The sequence below is a fragment of the Amphiprion ocellaris genome, chromosome 4, assembly GCF_022539595.1.
Source record: "Amphiprion ocellaris isolate individual 3 ecotype Okinawa chromosome 4, ASM2253959v1, whole genome shotgun sequence".
Lineage (NCBI taxonomy): Eukaryota > Metazoa > Chordata > Actinopteri > Pomacentridae > Amphiprion > Amphiprion ocellaris.
Window position 1 is genome coordinate 16344530 of NC_072769.1, and position 18805 is coordinate 16363334.

General features: G+C 41.6%; 1 protein-coding gene across 2 annotated transcripts; it reads left to right on the plus strand.

Moving 5' to 3' along the window:
* lcorl (ligand dependent nuclear receptor corepressor-like) lies at positions 1-16398 on the plus strand. 2 transcript variants are annotated; one of them, XM_023265713.3, is made up of 8 exons: positions 1-164; positions 1092-1157; positions 3198-3286; positions 3446-3548; positions 4490-4711; positions 4863-4935; positions 10765-16142; positions 16255-16398. In XM_023265713.3, exons 1-8 carry the CDS (start codon positions 71-73, stop codon positions 16260-16262), a joined length of 6033 nt encoding a protein of 2010 aa, XP_023121481.1. In that variant the 5' UTR covers positions 1-70; the 3' UTR covers positions 16263-16398. The 2 variants fall into 2 exon arrangements, with proteins under 2 accessions (XP_023121481.1, XP_023121482.1); XM_023265714.3 differs by having other exon boundaries at positions 4866-4935.
* The last annotated feature ends 2407 nt before the right edge of the window (positions 16399-18805 follow it).

An 18805-nucleotide genomic window follows, 5' to 3' on the forward strand; every position in this document is an offset into this window, starting at 1 on the left:
CAGCGGTGAAGCGTCCACAGCCGCCTCCTGTCGTTCAGACAGAGGGAGAGAGAGGGGGGAAGGACGGAGAATGGCGACCGTGCAGTGCACTAAATGCACGGCAGAAAGAAAAGGGTTTCGGCGGGAACTTGATTCTTGGCGACACAAACTGATACACTGCGTTGGTATGATCCATGTGCAGTTTCATATTGTGTATAAAAAAAACTGCCGGGCTTCAAAAATTTTGCCCGGCAGCAGAGGGATCGCTATGTTGGGTCGGTAGCTAATGCTAGCTAACTAGCAGCTAGCCCGTAGCCTGGCACCATAGGTGGTGAGCTTTAGCGGTTAAGTTAAGCTCTTGGGCTAATGTCTACCAGCTGGCTAGCCGCTCGAGTTGGCTCATTTTCTTTGTCCCTCTGAGCTAGCTAGCTGCTCTCCGGTGTTAGCTTTTTCAGAGCTTCTTTTATGACCATGAAGATATCGTAGTCTTGTATTAAGGCGTTGCATATCATTTGTCGCGAACAGATAGTTACAAGATTAGCTTCGTTTGTTTATTGACATATATGTTGACTATGCTAATGCCATGCTAAGCTAACATTAACACCGTTGATGTTATTTGGGGGAGGGGGTTGTTGCTACGTTAATGTCAGTGCAATATGAGAGAAGCATTCATTTCAGCGGTCTCGGGTAACGGTTTTCCTCGTACTGTTTGTTATTTTGAACACCGTTTTTATTCTGCAGAAGCCCCTAGCGTCGAGGCTAGCTCACCATAAGTTAGCAGGATTCATTACTGTTTGTGGCGTTTGGTGAGAGTGATATCAGAATACATAGAAAAGCAAGTAATCAATATCAGTACTACTCACGAATCCTGTGTTGCTCAGCTAGTTATTATAGAGACGGGATATTAGTATTGAACGTGTTGGGTGTCTCCCTGAAGCTGACAACATCGTAGCACTGTTGCCTGCATAAATCTGTGCTCTTGCAGTAAAACTAGTGTAAATTTGGGAATAAAATGGAGAGAATAGACGGCACCCAAATGTCAAGCATTCCAAGTGTGTAGATTTTGTCCATATCAGCACTGATGGATTGTATCTGTTTATTTTGTCTTGCAGGATTTGAAACTATTCTGGAGGGAATCTATGGCCCATTGCTGCTGAGAGACCTCAATTTATTTGATGGTGGGTTACTGAGTGTGCACATTTCTAAAGTCTTGATCCTTTTGTGAAATCATAAGAGGATTGTGCATTTATTTTCAACAAAAATGATGAAATATCCAAACAAACAATGCATTAGTGTTTCTCTCAGTGCCTTTTGACTTCTCAATCCTATATTTACAATCTAAAGCCTAAAAAATGTCAGTTATTTCTCTTGTTTTCTCCTTTAAGTCTAGCTTTGCCAGATGTGCATTTGTTGGAGATTTGGGTTTTTTCAGCTACTTATTGACACATATTTGATTTTCTCTTTGAGTGCGAGTCACCAAGCAACAAGCACATATTCTGTATTGTGTCACGTGCATGTTTACTGTTTGACATAAATATTTTTGAAAGTGATTAATTCAGTCTTTTTTTTATCTTTAGAATTATCGATACACACACACCTTAGAAAATGTCTCCAGTCCTGTCTGCATTGTTTTGCCAGACTACAGACTCAAAGGAGGATGTTATGTAACATTTTCAGTGCAAAACATAGTTAGTGTATACATAGTCATGTCATAAAAATAGCCATAAAATGTAGCAGCAGTACCCACAAGGTTGGTACTAAATTGAGGAAGCAGCATGGTATCAAACTTGGAGTCAGCCCAAAGCAAGGAACTAAGATAAACACTAGCATCAAGAGATACTTTTATGGTACAGTGCCCTGTAGAAGTCAAATAAATTACACAATGAGATATTTTAAGATTATGCTGCATTTCAGAAAAGGTATGACCATACCAACAAGGTATAGTAAATCCTATCATCTGTTTTCTGTGAAAAAATAAATGTCTATCTATGGGGACTGCCCTAAATGTTGCTGTGTGTATTCACTGCTCATTGTGTGGCTGCAAATATTATTTCAAGTTATTTGGTCTCTGCTGGTTGCCATAATAACTTTTAATTTTAGTTCCTTTTGTATAGTCTATGGTTCCTTCACCTAGGAGGGAGTTTTTGACAGATTTTGCCTGCTCTCTTTTTTGTAAGTTATGCAATCGGAATTCTTAGACTTGATAAAATGTCAACATAAGAAACTGACTTGCAGCTTCTCCTGTCATATCAGGTATGAGCTATAAGGGATTGATATACACCCTTGAATCAAACCCATGCTTATACCTATAGACGTATTCACGAAGATCCAAAAAACAATCCTCTGCAATTTTATTTTCATTCAGGGAAATAACCTTGAAATTATCTTTACTCGCAGTGGCTCTACGCTTTCTCTTTAGCTTGTAACATGCTTTCACAGGCCCCCAGCGTTTGTGAGTCACCAGCAGCCAAAACATGCCGCTCGTTTGACACTATCTGGCAGTATCTCACAGTGAAGTCAGCAGTGCCATCTGGAGTTTGAGTGAGGCTTGCCTGGAACATAATCAGATGATGTGTGATAGGGACCTGGCAGCCATGATGAATTGCTGAGTGAAAACATTGTTTGAATGATGTTTACTTATTTGCCCCTGATCTAATTATTTTTAATGAATATCAGCCAAAGCTTCTCTAGTGCATTTGTACTGTGTTTATTCATGGCAGATTTATTGTCATAAAGCAGTCCTGCTCTTTGATTTTTCTTTAACATTGTGCAAAATTGTCTGCTTTTACATTTGATACTAAAAGTAATTCAATAAAGAATAGGAATTAGTTAAAATAATGACTGTGTTAGTCAGTAGTGAAAGAACCAAATGTCCTGCACAACAGTACAGGTCCTCTCACAGGCAGTTTTTGATCAAGACTTTCTGGTGAGCAAGATTTTTGCAGTCAGTGTGTCTGATAAAAATCTTACAGAAAGATAATGAAACAATTGTCGTCTTGCAGCGTGTATTGTCATGTTGGCTTTGGGCAAGATGACAGTTTAGCACACAGGAGATTTGAAATGCGTCCACAGCGTCTGACATGTTCTCTTGGTGGAAAATTGGTGTGAAGAGGCAGTTTGAAAACCAGAGCTGCCTCTAGTAGGTGGCAGTTTGATTGCTGATGTACAAGATGTTCCTACTTTATTAATTCCTGGTTATATGTTATTTTATCTTTCAGACTGTGAACCCGAAGCGGTGGACGACTGGTCCCCGGAGTCAAGCCGCTCTCAGTGTTCGTTCTGCAACCTTCCCCTGGACAAACTCAGTGTAAGAATTCTAGTCAAGATTGTAGTCATTCTTAGCTCATGACAGTCATATAGCAAATATGTATGTATTTATATTTGAAGAATAATATATACTATAAGATGTAACACATTCCTAACAATGAAAAAATCACCAGTAAAGTAACTTTCTTTTTTAATGTAGGATCAAGTACCTGCAGCCACGTCGCCCCTGTCCTCCCCCTCTGATTACTCTGAGAGCAGCCAGTCAGCACATAGGTTCCTCCAAGCTGTGTTTCACAAGAAAGGTGAGTCAGGTGAATTTCCGCCTTGTGGAACATTGCGCAAATGTGTCAGCTTGTAATAATCTACACCTGCCATAGGTGCACAGCTGTCAGCTTTCTGCTTGTTGTTTACAGTCACTATCTTGGATGGAATAATGAGCAGCAACAGTAGCAATGCTCTAAATCAGTGTGATTGAAAAACCCCACCGCTCTGCTTTGATTTGTCAACGTGTAAAGGCCTCACATTTGCCTTGCCAAATCCCATTTTTTTCCCCCCACAAAGCAGTGTTTGCTTTACACACAGTATGTAGTGAGATTTGAGATATCTTCTGATATTGCTGCTGCTACACCAGTGCAATGAAGGTGCACTGCATTTCAAATGTACTGATTTAAACATTATATTTGATCTGTTTTACCACAAGCAATGTCCTGGTTCCTCTGACTAGTCCTGCCCTTGAGGTTAACAGTCTATTGTGGGTGTCGTTTTACTGTATATGCCAGCTCAAGATTTCCTGATGTGGGTGTTGAGCTGGGAAGGGGTCCTTGAAGTCATCCCATGGGCTTGGACAGAAAATGTAATTTAACATCAAAATGCTTCCAAGGTTGAGACCAGTTATGAATCTGAAATAAGTGACTCAGCTTTGATCAGGTCAGGGCTTACTTCCATGTTCCACATAACCAATCCTTGTACCTTAGTTAAAGGTAGGAGTGACTGATATGAATGAAAATCTGCATCGTGGTTCATGTGATTTTAAATCTCAGTATTGATAAATGTTGTCATCTAATAACAAATTTTAGAAAACAATTAAGAAATAATTATGGTATGAACAAAACAAGAATCTCCATCAAAGTTCCTACCTAAAAAGTGTACCGTCAACTAAATTACAAGATGTCCTCGAGATTATATTTATGTTACAAGTTTACACCTGTCATTTTAACTCCTATCTGTCCTATCTTTCTCTTAGATGTGCCCTCGGGCTGTGATTCCAACATACCTCTGATTGCCCAGGAGCTGATGAAGAAGATGATACATCAGTTTGCTATGGAGTACGCGTCCAAGTGCCTACTCCCCACCAATACAAATGGTGTTACAAGGACCTCCTCACCCTTGTCAGAAACATCAGATGCCCCTCTTGACCTCACCGTGAGCCGAACACAGGAGCAGAAAGAGAGTCAACCTGACCCAGGTAGGGAAAGCCTTAAATGCAGTCTGAATTCAAAGCTTGAAAATAAATGATTCAAGCTTCTATATTTTCCAGAGTATGATATGGGCAACTCCAGAAAGAAAGAAACCACTGTGCTGACACTGTAACTAGTTTAAATCAATTTTTGTTGTAGCAGACGGCGTGCTAGACCTCTCCAACCGGAATTCTGCCTGCTCAGCAACTTCATCCAATCACAAAGCGTCAGGGTAAGAGTTTTGTTACGCTCTGATTTCTTTTCTCTATAAGGTTCTTTCATATCCTGTTTATGTCAAAATATGAGAGACCTATCATTATTATTAGCTAAAACTGAAGTTTTTCTGAATTATAAGAACAGATTTATGTGACCACAGCATTTCTTGTTCAGATCGACTATGACTAAAACATCAATTTGCATGTGAGGAAATACCTAATTCTTCCAGATTTTTGTATTGGTGACTATTGCATTTTCTTACACATGTATAAAATGGTAAAAAAAAAAGGGGGAGAAGTTAGTATTAATACCGTCTTTTATTGCTGTTATTTTTACGTGCACTGCTTGATTTTAGTCAGCTAATTGACACCTCTCCGCTCCAAATGATTATGCCTCTTTTTTTGGCGGTACTTGGGGTAAATCTGAGTCATTCTGAGAAGCTAGTTCAGATTTATTGCTTTGGTTCTATGGGGTTGACTCTTTTATCTCTTGAGCGGTAACGTCACAGCAATAGCCGTGTTATAACATTTGCCAACAGCTCAGGATTGTACAATGAGGAGAACATTGCAGTACCTCACAACGATTTTACCTCTTTGTTTACTGATCCAGTTATGATGAGTTTGATTATTCAACCCTCAAGCTTGTAGGACTCTCACTGAAGGATATCACAAACTACAAGGGTTGTATGTGAGCGCCAAAATAACCCCAGCCATTCACAGACTGTCCCACCTGGACGTGAAGAGGCTTTGCCACACAGAGTGTGTGTGTGAGAGACACACAGCAGCAGTTTGTGTGTGAGGGCCCAGAAACAGACTGAGAACATACAGACATGAAACTAACAGTCGCAGTGATGTTACCAACACAAGGCATAAAGGAGTGGACCCCTCGCTCTACACCCCCTGTTCCCTATGCCAAAATCAAACCCCCTCCATCACCTCCATCCTGACCCTGCTGTTTGGTCCTCCCATTCCTAGGAGGCAGCGCAGGCAGAAGGAGGAGTACAATGAGAGGAGCTGGGAGCTGTCTGAGGGGTTGCTGTCCAAGGCTTTGAAGGATATACGTTCAGGGAGGCTGCCGGAGCAGCGGGCCGCGTTGCTTTATGGAATACCTCTTCAAACCCTGAGGCAAGGTCTGGACGGCTGGGCTGAGGGAAGGCTGGGGATGCTGCATCAACTTACACCAGGAAGCAGAGATTTCAGGGATGAAGTGACGTCGTACAATGTGATGTCATCCATGTTCGGCGGTGAAGCCCGTCTTGTTCTGCAGAAGGTGGCGGCGTGGGCAGAGCGGGCAGAGATTGGAGGAGCTGCAGAGGAGAATGGAGACTTCAGTTTTCCTTCATCTGCTCTTACCTTTTATCAGCCGAGTGGTCTGCAGAAGACTCTCCCTCACTGTTTTCCCCAGCTCAGGGATGCTCTCCAGCCCCCACCAAGCCCCACCCCAAGTCTGGAGCTGCCCACACCCCTGCGTATTCCTCAGGTTCGTTCCATGTCTGACCACAACAGGTCAGCCTCAGCTGAGAATGGCAGCAGGGCTGAAAACCTACATCAACGTACCTCATCAACTGAGGGTACTGCCAGTTCATCGACAGCAGCTGCCAGACCTTCATCTCTCTTCAAACTCAGACCTCCATTCTTGGCACAAGGCTGTCCAGGCAGTGCCAGCCAGTCACCTCATTGCCTGGGACCACGTGGATCCTCACTGGACGACTCAGAAGACGGGTCGGGTTGCCGAGATAAGGACAAGCAACCTCGTAAGAAACGTGGGAGATATCGGCAGTACGATCACGAACTATTGGAGGAGGCCATTACTATGGTGATGGCTGGTCGCATGAGTGTCTCCAAGGCCCAGGGGGTTTATGGGATACCTCATAGCACACTGGAATACAAAGTCAAAGAACGTACTGGAACACTGAAGAACCCTCCCAAGAAGAAATCTGTCAACTTTTGTTCATCCAACTCTTCTGGTTCTGGCACCATGACCAGTTCCACCAACTCAGGGAGTCTTGCCTCCACTGCTAATGCAAAGAGGTTCTAGACCACAGAACGCCTCGAGAACTCCTCAACACTTGAACACATAACCTCTTACAACATACATGTTTTCTGGAGACACTTGTTAAAACACAACACATGCCTTTACAAAATACATGGATATTAATATTCAGGTCTTTTAACTGTGTCTGTAATGTGACAGTCATACTTTAAGCTGTATTTCTCTAGCTTCGTCCTGGGCTTTATTAAAAAAGCTACAAAGTACAGCATTTTTTAAAGAAGCAGTGGTGCTCAGCAGGCAGCTTTTGTTTACAGCGGCTGTTTATCTCAACAAACTCCTCATAGCTTTTGTTTTGAATTACTAAAGCTAAAAGATCTTGAAGGATATGGCTGGAATTATTTTAATAGTTTTCTGTTACCAGCAAATCCCATAAAAAGACCAAACCTAAAAAGAATTCTGGCCGGGATAATTTATCGATTTTAAGTGACATCTCATTATTTTATGACTCTTATTATATACATCAAGCAAAAAAAATACCAAATATGGTCATGTTTAAGCTTAAAAGCAAGATTCTTATGTTCTTTGGCCTGTGTGATACTAAAGTGGATATCGCTGGGTTTTGTTTAAATTTTTTTCATATTCTTCGGTATTTTAGTTTGCAGGTTATGTCAGTGGGCAATTTTCAGACATTTATAGCCATAGTGATTCATTGAGAGAATTCATTTTATTTATTTTTTTTTATTTTTAAATTATGGTTGGTTGCAATGCTACTTGTAAGAACAAATCAATTGTTGGCTTTGGTCTTGTTATATTTGTTGGCAAAAAATATATTTTTTGGGAAATAAATTAATACCAGCTTTATCCTTAAAGACCTGCAGGAAATTGTTGACTTGGTTTTCATATTATACAATTTGGTTTCTCCTGAAGAAGAAAAGCTGAAATTGATTGTTGTCTAAAAGATTGCTGAGAATCAGGTATGAGCAACACTGTTGTGGCCCTTTTTGGAGCTAAGAAATAAAGTGTGACTTTCATCTTTGCTAGCTGTTTATTTATAGCTGATTATTAGGTTATTCAGGTTTAATTCAATTCTTAAAGCTCCTTGGTAAAGGAGTGCTGATGATTGTCATTTGCAGCTTTCTATCTCTCTCTGGGTATCTTACCTAGGTTAATCAAGTGACTTAGAGCCATTATAACAAATTAAAAACTCATTACTATTGCTAGACACCTCTACAAACAGGGAGATTGTACAGTATAAAATGCTGTGGTGGCTACATTTTACCTATGAGTTTTTGTGTAAGAGATTAGCTTAAGAAAGCCATTTTGTGTCCACGGTTTTCCTCTCTTTTTGTGCAAGCTAGTCTGAACATTGTATTCAGTGTAGTTGGAATGCAAATGTGCAGCATGTTGTAAAATGTGCACTGATAAGCTTGGGAAATGTATGTTATTGTGTTTGTGTACTGTTTGTGAAAAAATATTCTTTTATCTCAGATATTTACTACTTCTGCTACTGTAGCTGTATTACTGTAAACCTCATACATGACTGCTGCTTGACCTTACTTTACGGGACTGTTTGCCTGGCACAAAGACAGAAACTCATTTCAGCTAATGATTCAAAGGCGACTCACGGTGTAATGCGTGAAGCCTAGGTTGGTATTTGTTGTATGGATAGGGTTAACCGCTATTGATGGTTGATTGTGTCGGCTACTGGGGGTTACAGTAGTTTAAGGTATTGGTGAAAATTTGGCAATGTGACCACAACGTTCTTCAGTGCAAGACTTATAGGCTTCTTTGTCTGTGTCTGGGAAAATGCAAAATGTTGCGTCTACACTCACATCTGCCTCTCAGATGGACCTTTTTCCATCAACAATGCTATTACCAAAACAGCATTTCAGGGTTACCCACACAACTGCTGCTTCAATTTGTTTTGCTGTGATGTCAGCCTGCCTGTTTCTCACTCACACTCTCTAACCTCGTTGCCACATATACCTCTGAACTCTCTCTGCCTATAGCCCAGCGTCAGGTTTCACATCGAAGACCTCTGTGTTAGGATACTGACTCTGCTGGGGTGGGAGCTCTTATTAGTTTAGGAACACTTATGAGCTCTTTGTCTCTCATGGAACAACACCTAAGTGTAAATTTATTGCCATCAATAACACTTAAACTTCTGCAAGTAAATTATTACGGAGTCAGCCATTTGGTGGAGTGTAAAATAATTTTTAAAGATGGTTGAAATTCTGCCCTGTGGCATTTACAGGAGATCTGCCATGTTTTTAGCTAAGCATTTGCCCCTTTTGGTTATCTTTTTATGTGTTACTGATCATTTTTAAGAGTGATTTGTGAAGCAGTTTAATTTTTTTAAGCTTTTTTTGTCACATGATTGTGTAGAATTTCAGCCTTTGCAACACTGATGTCTCCGCTCCTGAATGTCTCTGCTCATAACGGTAAACAGTGCCTGTGTCTGGGGCTACAGCTTTGTGCAGCATGATATCTTTACTCTGGGAGTTCTCTATTTATATCAAAGGGCCAGTTTGTATACAAGCCCGAACACCTCTTGAGAAATAGAAAAAAGATAATTGTCATTGTTCAAGCTTAATTGCATTATATTCTGGGAACACACCAGGGCTTTGAGCTTAAGATGTTCTTTTGTTTTTTGGACTGAACTGCTGGCAAATGTTTAAAGCAACATATTATAAATCTGCTATTTATGCATAAATCAGTAATTGCACTGTGATTTAAAGGAAGCATTTTTATTGTAGAAACCTGTTTTGTGTTGTTAATGCATACTTATTTATTGATTGTGCTTCAGAACTGTGATTTTACTAGTTTGATTGTAGTAGTTCTTGATTTGTAATGGGGCACTTTGATGCAATGTGATATGTGTATTGCTACAATTGCATGAACACTTTTAAATGTTAGCTTATATAATTTATTTCGTCCAGAAATTACACTCTTGCCTATTGTGGTTGTTTAGTGCTTATGTGGCAATTAAATTATTTAAGTGATTTAAAAAATAATTTGATTATCTTATAGAATTCAACATCAACACTACAGAATGTAAATGCGTTCAAACTCGTTGAACCCTGACAAGGTTTGGATGCATACAGTACTTAAACTGCTGGAAATAGTGTCCAATATCAAACATGCAAAACATTTATTGTTAATAGATAAATAGCTTGATTCTATAGTGAAATATATCACCTTTAGGACCTGTTGATTGATTTGAACATTAGAATTTTTTTTTTTTTTGGAACTGTTAGTTTGTTGGCAAAAGTGGTGATGAAAAAAAACATTTAAGTTTGAGCGTTTCTACAATCGTTCCTTCTGCATTTAGCAGAATGTTATCATTTGCCTTCAGCAGCTTCTCAATAAAACAGTTCTCTAATCTATTGAGTTGCTTGTCATAATTTTACAAAGATAACGGTTTGCTTGACTGGGTTCATTTTTGCTGTTTTTAAGGAACTGTTCTTTCCTGCTGGTTTGACAAACACTGGCTTCACAAAGCCTAGCAATGGTAACAAAGGATACCTATATATTACAATAAATGACTACTTTAACAATGCTACAAATGGCAATAATGTAGTGGGCTGCAGTTGGCTCATTCTGCAGTGGAATGAAAATTATCAGGCACGGTTATGTTTGCTGCAGTAAGCAAGCCTGGGGATTACAAAATATCCACACATGGAGAAGTGAAAGTCAAATACTAGGCAGTAGTATGTTAGAACACAATATAAAGTTACTCCTAAAAATATCATCAGACTCTGTTGTTATTCTTGGTGAGTACTTATTTGTGGTTAATTTGGGCTCTGCTATTACTAAAACCTCCTCACTCCAGTTTTTCCATTTTTGCCTCCAGCTCCCTGCTGCCGTCAATCACAGAGGACCTGGGAGATCTGGGACAGCGAGGGGCTAAGTTTCATCACAGTTCTGCGTTGGATGCTGTTCTAAGTTCTCTCTGTCCACCACACCGATCCTTACTCTCCCAGATCCTGAAGCTGGCACACCAGGAAAAGTTACTGTCGTTCCTTAATCACAGACCTGTAGGCCAGACTGAATCTCACTGCTGTCACTGTGGTGTAAACCCACAGGACAACAGTACCCCTCATTCAGTCACATTAAATGAATGTAAAGCCCACAACCGCAGCCTCTACTACCCTTTAACTGATTGTGAGCATCAAAGTCAAGGCAGCACAGGGTACCATCTAGGAGACTCCAAGTCCAACTGTAGCATCCATCACTTCTCTTTGAAAGACTGTAACAGTGAAGGTCAGCGAGGATCAAGGTATGACTGTGTGCAGAGGTGCAGGATGGAAACTTACACTGTTTTATCCTCCAAGAGGTTGCATTGCATTTCCTGCCAAAGCCTGGCTGATGGTCATACCAACAAAATAGTGTGTTCATTTGCATCCTTGTCCCCGTTATCCCAGTCCCCTCCACTGTGCACTCCCTCCACGAATTTCTGCCCTCCGTCATCGAACTCTTCTAACCAACACAACCACCACTCTTGTCCCTGTTATCTAAACCAGGTCTGTCTGACACAAGTCAGGAATACAGTAGAAAGAGGGGCGGCAGATGGGGATCCTCCTTGTCCTGTCTTGAAAAGAGAGCAGAGCCCCTCTCCTCCCCCTCTTTCCCCCATCCCCTCAGACATGGGTAAGAAAACTGATGAAAAACCACCCTCTCTTCTTCATCATAGACAAGAAGAGGAAGATGACCTGATGGTTAAAGACAGTCTTGTGAGTGCTAACCACCAGGAAGCCAATGTGGATACAGCTACAGAAGACGAGCTACAGTGTATGACACCAGGAAGTAGTCAGGCTGAACAGAACCCAAGTGGCGCTTTACTGCAAGACGTTATGAATCGCTTCAGTGAGAAACTGGAAACAATCAGACCGCTCGACAGGGACCCAACTCTGGTTTCCACGGCCATCTGTGTTTCTGAGGAGCAGCAGACGCAGTCACCCTCAACCAGTCAGAATCTGGAAATTCATGCTGATGCCCACCTGACTGAAATCATCACCACAGTGCTTCACACAGGCAGTGCCAGTGACTACAATCTCAGCGAGCTCTTCAGTCGCCATGATAATGGAGAGGCCAAGTCCCCCAATACCCGCTCCCGTCGTCGCCAGGAAGTCCTTGCTGCTATAGCAACACCTGCTGATGATGCTTCAACCAGACGGCATACCTTACAAATCAAACGGGAGCTTGCTATGCTTGATCAGTCCTGCAGTAGGGGAAAGGTGCGACTAGGAAAGAAGGCAAAACTGAAAGATGAAAATGTTTCTGTAACTACATGCATTTCACCAGACCCAAACCTAGTGAAAGAGGTGTCTAAAAGAGAATCTGAAGCAGGTGTAGCACATGTAGACAGTTGTCGAGAAAGGAAGGGACCACTGAACATGCCGTCTGCAGAAAGTGACAGGCATGAAGTAAAGGAAGAAATTCAAACAGTTATAGTAACAGAAGAAATTCAGATCATTAAAACAGAGGGGAAAGAAAGGGAAATATCAAGTGAAGAAAAAGATCTTACTTTCTCAGGTATTCAAGTACAAACCCCTGAGCTAAAGTGCAAGTATAGCAAACAAGGCTCAAAGGATGACAGTGTTCAAACACAGGTGATTACAGTGACTGCAACCTCAGCTAAACAGTGTGGTCAGCCCTGTAGAGAAGACGGTAAGGGTGGCAGCGCTGAAAGTGATGGTAACCACAAAGAAACTCCATTAGATCAAAGCTGTGACACTGGCAACAGACCAGTTAATGGTAAAGACTGCAGTAGAGAAAGACAGAAATGTCAATCAAACCACTCCAAGGGGGCCAGAAAGTCTGGAAGAAGTATTGTCCCTCCACAGCGATTCTCCTCCTATGTCACAGAGCCCAGAAAGATGTTCTTTGTTGCATGTTTCTCTGAAAGCATCTTTAACCAAGGAGCACAAAAGGACAAGGTTTTGACATCTAGCACCTTGCATGCCTTATCCAAAGATCCAGATGAATCAACAAATGAAGCCTGTCTGTCCTCTAATGAGCACACAGGGAAGCCTGCCTTTGAATCAACACAGAAAGAACAACATGGGCCATCTTGCACAAAAGATCAATGCCAGGTCTCTCCCCAAAGTGTGGCTGCCAAAGAGAAGAATCCTAAAAAACGCAGCTTGGACAATAGGACAGATATCAGCGACTTGGCTGCCACACCTTATGGAAGGCTACGATCATCTCCGAGAAGACTACAGCTCTCAAAGATGCAGAAAAGCCCATCAGATGAGGATGTCACCATCAAACCCACTACCCGTGTAGAGAGTCCTACCAACTTCCAAGTCCAGTACATTAGTCCAATTAAGCTCATGTTTGTATCACCAGTTAAGGATAAAGATGGAGTGAAATATAGTCTCAAGTCAGCAAGCAATGGTTCTGGTACACAGGCAGAAGAGTCTTTTGACCCCTGTGAAGAGTCTTCTTGGTCAGGGACACCTCAGAAGCACAAAAGCAAGAACAATGAGTCTGTGACATCACAAGCAAAATCTAGTTTTTCACCACTGAAATCTGCTACCTCACGCACAAGATCTGCTTGTTCACCAACAAAGTCTGCTTCTTTACCATCCAAGTCTGCGTCTTCAACACCCAAGTCTGCTTCTTCACCACCCAAGTCTGCGTGTTCAACACCCAAGTCTGCGTCTTCGACACCCAAGCCTGCTTCTTCACCAACTAAGTCTAGTTCTTCACCAGCGAAGTCTGCCTCTTCAACGCCCAAGTCAGCTTCTTCACCAGCAAAGTCTACTTGTTCACCTGCCAAGTCAACTTCTTCACCAACTAAGTCTGCCTGTTCGCCCAGGTCAACTTCCTCATCACCTAAAAATGGTTCCAGAAAATCAGGTGACGGCACTCCAACTAAACGTGTAGCTGGAACCGAAAGCCAGGGATCACCAGGTAACTTGTCATCTTTCCATGAAACCACTCCTCCAAAAAGGCGTCCAGGCCGGCCAAAGAAGCTGGGACCACAGCAAGAACAGAAAGAGAAGAGGCCCATTGGTCGACCACGTAAGCAGAAGGCTGTGGATGCAGCAATTGGGGAAAAAACGGTAAATGGAAAATGTCTTTTAGCATCTGATGTTGAGGAGAATGTAAACAAGAACCTCAAAATAACAGTAAAGTATGGTCGTTCAAGGAGAAACAAGCGAATCGTGTCTGAAGGCTTTGAACAGTTGCAAACAGAATTCAATGATGCTTGGCAAGCCGCGGGTTGTAAAAGTGACTTGGGCATTTTATTGCACAACTCTAAGAGCAGCTTAGGTAGTATCAAACCAGCCTCAGAGGAGTTGGATTTTGTCAGCCCTGTGAAAGAGCTTGCCCCCCAATCTGGCAGTAACATCAAATGTCAGAAGCAAAGTGAATCTGTCCCCTCGAGGAAACCAGGCAGACCAGCAAAAGTTAAAATCTCTGGAATTTCAGTCACAGTGACTACAGTCTCACCTCGACAGCGCAAAATTCAAATAAATAAAGATTCTCGGCAGTCACCTGGCACAATAATTCATAAGAAAGTAATTCTACCAGAATTCAAATCTGCCAAAGAGCCCTGGACAATCAGTCACCAGTTAACGAGCAAAAGGAGTCAAACAGTGGAAGGGAGCGAGACAACAGATGAAAATAAAGACGGACTGCCAGATCAGCCTGTGGCAGTGCGACACTCACTGAGAGTGAGAAAACCCTCCATCCACTTTCTGCATGCTGTTGCCACCTCCAGATCGTACAGTCGCAGTAACGCTCTGGTGCGGCGCTCGAAACAACTCCTGCTAAACAAGGCCAGCAATGAAAGGCGACTGGAGGAGCAACAGACTAGTGTGGAAACTTCAGGGGAAAAACGACAGCGTTGTGGACAAGAGAGGAAGGGTGGCTCTCAGGACCTGAGCAAAGTGGCAGGAGTATCTGTAGATTCAATCTTTACACCTAAAGAGACACTACGGTGGTGGGAAGCATCAACTGAGGAGAAGACAATGAACCAGGAGCTTGCCAGGCGAATACGAGTCATCTCTGACACCTGGGTCTCAGACACTGTAGAGAACCAAGAAAAAGAAATTGCCTTTAACTCCCAACTAGGTACTAAAGGCAACAGTTCATTTACCAGGAAGTCAAAACATTCCTCTGTGGTTCGAACGCTGTTTGACTGTCCAGCTAACAAGCCAAGGTCCTATAGCATGCAGCAGATCTGCTCCTGGTTTATGCAGACCACAGAGACGCAATCTCTGGCTATTGTCAAGAAGGCAAGCTCCCGTCCTTATGAACCTCGGCACTTTCCTCGTTCTGCCAGTACAAAAAGTATTTGCTACAGTCCTCAGGCAGAGCGACTCCGTAAACACATCAAGAAGTTTGCCAAAACTGTGCCAAAAAGTCCTTTGCAACATCGGCAGGCTCAGAGACGGCTGAGGAATAGGAATAAGGAAGCACATAATATCAGACGACAACTTTTCAAACCCAGCTTTCCAACAGGCAAGTTCAGTCAAGGAGTCCAGTGCTGGAGAAACAGAACATATTTTAAATACCAAGTCGCTCTGTTTAGAGCAAGGAAAAGGCTTCTAACGCGGAAAGAAAGGGAGAGGTGGCGAAAGAGGCAAAGGAATAGAAAAAACATAAATGTAGCAAGAAGTTGCTCAAATGGACATGTAGTAACTGGACTGCAACCAAAACGGAAAGCATTACGCAGATCAACAAGAGATCTATTTTCTGGGTGTTGGTGGAGCTGGAAGTGGATGGAGAACAGATCTGTGATCAGGTCTGCTTACCAGACTCAGGAGCCTGTGGATGTACGCAAAGAGCGGAACCTCTGCTCGAAAGCCTGGAGCCCTGAGTCCCTGAAGGAATGCCGGGTGTTGTTGAGGAAGATCAACTCTCCAGACAACGAATCAGCTGAGGAGGAGTCGGACTCCTGTACTGTGACACTGGATGACGGGTCGCCTTCTGCATGCCTCTTTGCAGGAAGAGAGAGGGAACTGGTAGGAGTTGTTAAAGCTGTGAAAACTGAGAGGAGAAGGAGCGTGAGCAGGAGGACTGCCTCGAGAGAGCTGGCGGGTTCTGCACCTAGATCGGTCCAGGAGCAGGGTGAAATGCCAGTGGGAAGGATGAAACGCAAAAACAGAAGTCCCGGGGTTGTGTCTACTGAACCATCACAACCACCACCAGCGAAAATGCTGAGACAATCGCGAATGAGGGGCCTAACCGGGCTAAAATGGCGTGACTATGTGTTTGGTAAATACTTTGCTTCTTTTATTGAATTTCACTGAGACAATGACTTTGGTCCAGCTTAGATTTCAGTCACCACATGATGAATTTGTGCTCTTTTTTTCTTCTTTTTCGACAGAAAACTAAATGAAGCGTGGGGCCTCCTCTTCCTGGGAAAGGGACTGTGGTTTAACGTGGTGCCTTTGGACATTGAGCTGACCACGTGGACTGACCATCCCACTATGGTTCAGTCTTACACTCAGCAATTATGTAGCAGTCTAACTTAAAAGCTTGATGTTGCACTATTTTTATCCATGGATATGTATGTACAGATTTTTTTTTTTTTCTGGTCAACTTGCCTTTGTCTTTCTGAACGTGTATAGTAGAACAAATCATTACATCAAAGAAGAGTTTTAATGGGATAAGCACTTATACAGTGAGTCCTGTCTGAATAGGTGTATTGGAAAGAAAGACGAAGCCAGATTGCATTAAGACAGTGCCGTCTCCCCTGGAAACATACCTCATTATCAAGGCCAGCACCTCATCCGGAAAATGACCTTTTACTGTAAATCCTAACCTGAAACTAGTAACAATTTTTACCATTTTACCATTTTTAACTCGAGCTCTTAACTCCCCTAAAATTATTATTTTTTAAAATCTATTGTGACTCTTACTTTGGCACTGTTTAAATTCCAAATTGCCAATTTAAAAATTTGCTTTGTGTGTTTTTTTTTTAGATGTGGTAAAGTATATTGAAATTTAATTTTAAACTTTCTTTCAATCCGAGCCTTGTTTGCAATATTTGTCAATGCTTCAGTCGCTGTTGTTGTATTGCAGGCAAGTAGCCAAACACCTGATTTTAATGAAGGAATATTTTGGATCGTCTAAGCCGCATTTTTACTTTAATCACCCCCAACTATATAATTGTGATAAAGTAATTAGCCACTAGCCTGCACTAAAACCAAACATTTTATGCCATCATTTCTTTTTGAGTATTTTTAACCAGTCTCAGCACCAAATTACAATTGCTACACACAGTGTAATCAAAATGGCTACATATTCAGCCCCAGGTGTCTGTGAAGTGATGAAGAAAAATGGCGTTATGCAGTCGTAGAACGTAGATTCTGATAAATTTGTTGGTTTGTGGGATGTGTCGTTTTGATTCAGTTACCTTTATGTGAGTGTCTCGTTTTCATCCAAAGCGTTTACTGTATGCCAGTGTCAGATCTACTTCTTGCACTATTCCATTTTGAGATTATTAATCCCACTACACAGATCCCTCCTCCCATATTTTTGCACAGCCCGTGTCCCACTACCAACCCCTACTGTAAAACTAGAGAATCTGTTTGGTGCAATACAAACCCAGATGATTTATCAGTATGTAGTAATTATTTTATTGCTGACAGACGAATGGATGTACACCAGTACCAATGGCCTGGGATGTTACTTCAGTGGTTCCACAGCCATGTAATGTGATCTTATAGGATAATGCTATACAAACTCTTGTTTTTCCCTATGCTTTGTTCTCAACGGAGCAGAAAAATAACGAATACCTAATTGTTATATTTGCATTATTTTTTTTTTCATCATAAACATTCTAGCATTATTTACTGTTTAAATGCAGGTGGGAGATGTGTTGCTGTTTCCCTGGAGTTCCGCTTTTTCTCAAGTTACAAGAGATGCCTACCTCCAGTGGGTCTCAGCTAGGCCTACCGCTCTTCTGCTTATCCACCGTGTAATAGAAAAGGCCAGAGAGTTGATCGATAAACACTAATCTTGGATCAATATGATGTTTCCCCTGCCTGCCTTCAGTTTGGAGGGCAGGTAAGATCCTAGAGGTCTGGCTGTAGGTCAAAATTTAACCCCGTAGTGTGTATTGTGCCTGACTTCCCCTTGTATGTACGTCACTATGGTTGCCATTTCAACGGAGGGGAGGTGGGGAGGCTCAGTCTTGTGATAAACAGCCCTTTGTTTGTTGAAGAACCTGGTGCTAAACATCTGTTGTATATTTTCTTTATCGTGTTTTTATACTGTCCATTACAGATGCAACAAACAAGGTGTCTGTGACTGGAACAATAAAGAGTCTTTTGAAATAAACTGCAAGCAGCGTGATTTATAGTAGAAATTAATATAGAGATGGGAAGAAATGAGAGGAAACACCACAAGTCACTGCAGGTCAGGTAGCACATTAATCCTTTAGCTAACTGTCCCATCGTGACTTTATATACTGAATAATGCTTTGTTTCTATAGCTTACATTCATGTTGATAAAATTCGGCATTGATAAATGTCAGAATGACCTGAATGGTTCTTATCCTGTTAGTCGAAGATTAATCTGAAAACTTGCATGGCTATTGAGGGGATTAGAAGCATAAATCAGATTTTTTTTTTTTAACCCTTTAAGACCCACCATTGTGCAAGTCCGCCAGGACATATTTTTACGTTTTTACATGCTGTAGTGCCATTTTTTTGGAGTATTTTTATTTGCTTTACATCAAAAATAACCCTGATATCTCAAATTTTAATAATATGTATTGACTTATGTCTTAACTGCTACAAAAAATTGCTTAAAAGTGCAATAAACCTTAAAAAAAATGAAAATCGTTTTTGGTTTTTTTGCATATATTTCAAAATACAGAAATTGCATAGCTGTATCCCTCACATTTGTAAATGTAAAAAAGTTGCACAATA